Raw genomic sequence first — 5,000 nt, 5'->3', positions numbered from 1 at the left:
CATATGCACATCTATCTCCAGCTTTAAAATGTAAGCGTGCGATTCCTTTAGCACCTTCGATGGTCGTACCGTGGAAGGAAACAGGCCACTCACCAGGTTCAGACTGAGTCCTCCATCCTATAGATCCGAGCCATGCGTTTCCATCTGGGTATTTATTCTTCACCTTCAGAGCGAATCGGTACCACCCGACCGGCCGCTTGTACGGTTCTCCTCCACGTGAGCACTCTGAGGAATCCGTCATGTTGCGGAAATCATAATCATATATTGGATCAAAGAAGTTCTCCATGTCCATGAACAGCTCGTTGTGTAAATGATCCATTTCACTGCTGCCCAGAGCAATTTTTTTCAGCAAAGAAGCCACGACATTAACACTATCTACAGTGTAATTAAAAGTCGTTGAGATGAAATTGTAAACTGTCAGTTCTGAATCTGTGGATTCACCAGGATCAAGACATTTCACTGAAGCATTGGTGAGAGTAGAGAGAGCCTCCAGCACAAGATCTCTGTCCATTCCAGGCATGATGAACTCCTGATATGAGTCTTAACAGGTTCTAAAGATCTACAGCTCTGTGTTCAGAGATTTCAATGGTAAGGGTGTGGCTTAGAAGAGTATAAACCTTTAGAAAGACTTCTGTCAGTTGAACTTTGGAAGAAATAAGGAACTTTTGCACACTGTCTCGTTGGTCTTAGGTCAGCTCTTACATCGCTGCATGATCAGAGATTAAATCAGCTGTAAATCACGTCAGATAAAACTAACAGGTACAATAAATGAGTGTTACCTGTGTGCAGAAGGTGAGACTCAAACCAGCAGATCATTATTGCAGAATGTAGAATTGTCTCTATTGGGTCATGTTTACATACACAAACGCACACACTTTAAACTGCTCACACACTTCACACACTTCTCTGCTGTGTCCAATATGGCGGCGCGGCAGGAGCTCGCAGCGGCCTCTCCAGGTCCAAAAATAGTGCTTTCACCATATTTAGCCGACCTATTACAATCAGCTGGGTGCATGAGTACGACCACCAGATACTGTTACGGTTCAGGCATCATGCAACCAATAATCTGCATGATGAAGTTATTAATAACCTTTGCGACCTTGGCCAAAAAGACCAGGCCCCCAGCCCTCGGTGTCACCTGATGCCGGTGGCCGGGAGAGGGTACGTCGGAAGTGCTGCTCGAGGAAGCGGAAGCGCGCCAAGCGGGCGGGTGTCCGTGCTAGGCTAAATGCTAACCCTAGCCGGCCGGCTCTCCCATCCATCTTTCTTTCAAACGTCTGTTCCCTGGACAATAAACTGGATTACATCCGACTCCAGCGAACCACACGGCGAGAGTTTAGAGACTGCTGCGTCTTTGTTTTCACAGAGACGAGGCTCAGCGACAGAGTTCCGGAAGCCGCCATCCAGGTGGACGGGCTAACCGTGTTCCCATCCAGCTAGACGGGCTAACAGCTCTGTGCGGTGACTCACGGTGGTGGCCTGTGTGTTTATATCAACACGGAATGGTGTAAGAACTCTGTGCTTGTCTCACGCTATTGCTTATCACTAGTGGAGTTTGTGACTGTTAAATGCAGACCTTTTTATTTACCACAAGAATTTACCACTGGTTTCATTGTTGGAGTGAACATTCCTTCCAGTGCTAATGCTAAGGAGACACTGTATGAACTCTAAGGCACTATTAGCGACCTGCAGAATGCTCACCCCGACGGATTGTTGATTATCGCCGGAGATTTTAACCATGTGAATCTCAGGATTGTGCTCCCTAAACTTCATCAGCAAGTGGACAGCGAACATGCTGGATCTTGTTTACACGAACATCCCCAGCGCGTATCATGCAGAGCCCCGCCCCCATCTCGGATACTCAGACCACTGCTCTGTTATGCTAATTCCAGCATACAGACCGCTCATCAGATGCTCTAAACCGGTTCTGAAACAGGTGAAAACCTGGCCAGAAGGAGCTGCTGTCAGGAGCTACAGGACTGTTTTGAGTGCACTGACTGGAACATTTTCTGGGAGGCTGCAATTAACGGCGATTCCATCAACTTGTTGGAGTACACGTCAACAGTGACCAGCTACATCAGCAAGTGCGTTGATGATGTGACCATCTCCAAGACCATCACTACATGCTCCAACCAGAAGCCGTGGATGACTGCAAATGTGCTGGTGCTGCTGAAACAAAGATACTCTGCCTTCAGAGCAGAGGACAAGACGGTCTTAAGAACAGAAAGGGCCAAACTGTCCCATGCCATCAGAGAGGCGAAGCACCAACATGCAAAGAAAATCCACGACCACTTCCAGGACAGCGGAGACACCCGGCGCATGTGGCAGGGCATCCACAAACTACAAGAAACTTCACCTGCTTATGACCTTAAAGAGTTAACCCACAGAAGTCTGCTGGACCAGACAACATTCCTGGCAATGTGCTCGGGGAATGTGCACAACATCTAGCGGATGCCTTTACAGACATCTTCAACATCTTCCTGAGCAGCAACGTTGTTCCTATGTGCCTCAAGACAACGAACATTGTTCCCGCGCCAAAGAAGTCTACTGTCTCCTGCCTCAACCCATCATGAAGTGCTTTGAGAGGCTCGTCATGAGGCATATTAAAACCCAGCTTTCACCCTCACTGGACCCCATGCAGTTCGCGTATCGTCCAAACCGTTCCACGGACGATGCCATCTCCACAACCCTCCATTTAGCCCTAAACCACCTAGACAACAAGGACTCTTATGTGTGAATGCTGTTCATTGACTTCAGCTCGGCATTCAACACGATCATCCCTCAGAACCTGATTGAGAAGCTGACCTTCTGGGCCTGAACACCTCCCTCTGCAACTGAAACCTGGACTTCCTGACTGGGAGATCTCAGTCAGTCCGGATCAGGAACAGCATCTCCAGCACCACCACACTAAGCACTGGGGCCCCTCAGGAATGTGTACTCAGCCCACTGCTGTTCACTCTGCCGACTCACAACTGTGTAGCAATGCACAGTTCGAATCACATCATCAAGTTTGCGGATGACACTACTGTGGTGGGTCTAATCAGCAAGAATGACAAGTCAGCATACAGAGAGGAGGTGCAATGGTTAACAGCCTGGTGTGGAGCAAACAACCTGTTTTGTAATGTTGACAAAACCAAAGAGATGGTTGTGGACTTCAGGAGAGCACAGAGTGACCATTCTCTACTGATTATCAATGGATCCTCAGTGGAGATCATCAAGAGCACCAAATTCAAGGATAGTGAGGACAGATGAGATCATCATCAGAGTCTCTCTCCCCTCTATTATGCAAACACCATTGCGGACAACCACACACACCTGTCTCACACACTTTTCACTTTCCTGCCATTAGGAAAACAGTTCCGAAGCATTCGGGCCGCCACATCAAGACTGTGCAACAGTTTTTTCCCGCAAGCCATCAGAATCCTCAATACACAGAAGAGAGTAGAGGTTAGGGTTGGTACTTCAAATGTTGGTACTATGACTGGTAAAGTGAGAGAGGGAGCTGATATGATGGAGAGGAAAAAGGTAGATATGTTGTGTGTTCAGGAGACAAAGTGGAAAGGGAGTAAGAGCAGGAACATTGGAGGTGAGTTTAAACTGTTCTATCATGGTGTGGATGGAAAGAGAAATGGTGTAGGGGGGATTCTGAAGAAAGAGTACAGTAAGAGTGTAGTGGAGGTGAAGAGAGTTTCTGATAGGGTGATGATCGTGAAGCTGGAAGTTGAAGGGATGATGATAAATGTCATCAGTATTTATGCTCCACAAGTGGGCTGTGAGATGGAGGAGAAGGAAAGATTCTGGAATTAATTAGATGAAGTGGTAGATGGTGAACCTAGGAAAGAACGATTGGTGATTGGGGCAGACTTTAATGGGCATGGGGGTGAAGGGAACAGAGGTGATGAGGAGGTGATGGTAGGTATGGTCTTAAGGAGAGGAATGTGGAAGGGCAGATGGTGGTAGATTTTGCTAAAAGGATGGAAATGGCAGTGGTGAACACGTATTTTAAGAAGAAAGAGGATCATAGGGTGACGTATAAAAGTGGAGGAAGGTGCACACAGGTGGACTATGTTCTATGCAGGAGATGCAACCTTAAGGAGATTGGAGACTGTAAGGTGTTGGCAGGGGACAGTGTAGCTAGACAGCATCGGATGGTGGTCTGTAGGATGGTTTTGGAGGTGAAGAAGAAGAGGAGGAGAGTAAGGACTGAAAGGAGAATAAGATGGTGGAAACTGAAGGAGGAAGACTGTAGTGTAAGGTTTAGGGAAGAGGTCAGACAGGAGCTTGGTGGTGGTGAAGAGGTGCTGGATGATTGTGGAACTACTGCAGGAGTGATGAGGGAGACAGCTAGAAAAGTACTTGGTGTGACATCTGGAAATAGAAAAGAAGACAAAGAGACGTGGTGGTGGAATGAGGAAGTGCAGGAGAGCATAACGGGAAAGAGGTTGGAGGATCAGAATTGGGATCGGCAGAGTGATGAGAAAAGTATCAGGAGAACAAGGAGATGCAGCAGCAGGTAAAGAGGGATGTGGAGAAAGACAAGGAAAAGGCAGGAGGATGGAGAGGAGAGGGAAAAGGATGGAGAGGGAAATGTGTTGACTAGTGAGGAGAGTGTGTTGAGAAGGTGGAGGGAGTATTTTGAGCAGCTGATGAATGAGGAAAATCAGAGAGAGAGAGAGAAGGTTGGATGATACAGAGTTAGTGAAGCAAGATGTGGATAGGATTAGTAAGGAGGAAGTAAAAGTAGCGATTAAGAGGATGAAGAGTGGAAAGTCGGTTGGACTAGATGACATACCGGTAGAAGCATTGAGTCACGTGACAGAAGAACCAGAAGAGTGAGAGATAAACTGCTCAATTCTGTTCCGTGCACAGATTTAGCGATGCTTTGCGCATGCGCGTCCAGTAGTCCAGTGATCTAATCAATCTTTGAGACAACTCGTCACATTAAACCCAACATTATTACAGAGCAGCTTCAGGAAATGCCCAGAAACTTAATTCATGAG

General features: G+C 47.2%; 2 protein-coding genes across 2 annotated transcripts in view; both read right to left on the bottom strand.

Moving 5' to 3' along the window:
• Nucleotides 1-1,041, bottom strand: part of LOC124393446 — a 1,427-nt gene extending 386 nt beyond the window's left edge. Inside the window, exons 1-2 of the mRNA XM_046861291.1 lie at nucleotides 780-1,041; nucleotides 1-706 (exon numbers count right to left, since the gene is read on the bottom strand). The exon at nucleotides 1-706 is cut by the window's left edge and continues 386 nt beyond it. Of these exons, the coding sequence (XP_046717247.1) occupies nucleotides 1-520 (520 nt within the window). The 5' untranslated portion in view covers nucleotides 521-706; nucleotides 780-1,041. The remainder of the gene's footprint in view (nucleotides 707-779) is intronic.
• The window catches only part of usp40 (ubiquitin specific peptidase 40), a 29,760-nt gene that overhangs the window by 10,722 nt on the left and 14,038 nt on the right, over nucleotides 1-5,000 (bottom strand). The window lies entirely within an intron of this gene.

This window comes from Silurus meridionalis, chromosome 1, assembly GCF_014805685.1.
Source record: "Silurus meridionalis isolate SWU-2019-XX chromosome 1, ASM1480568v1, whole genome shotgun sequence".
NCBI lineage: Eukaryota > Metazoa > Chordata > Actinopteri > Siluriformes > Siluridae > Silurus > Silurus meridionalis.
This window is presented reverse-complemented; position numbering and strand designations above follow the sequence as displayed.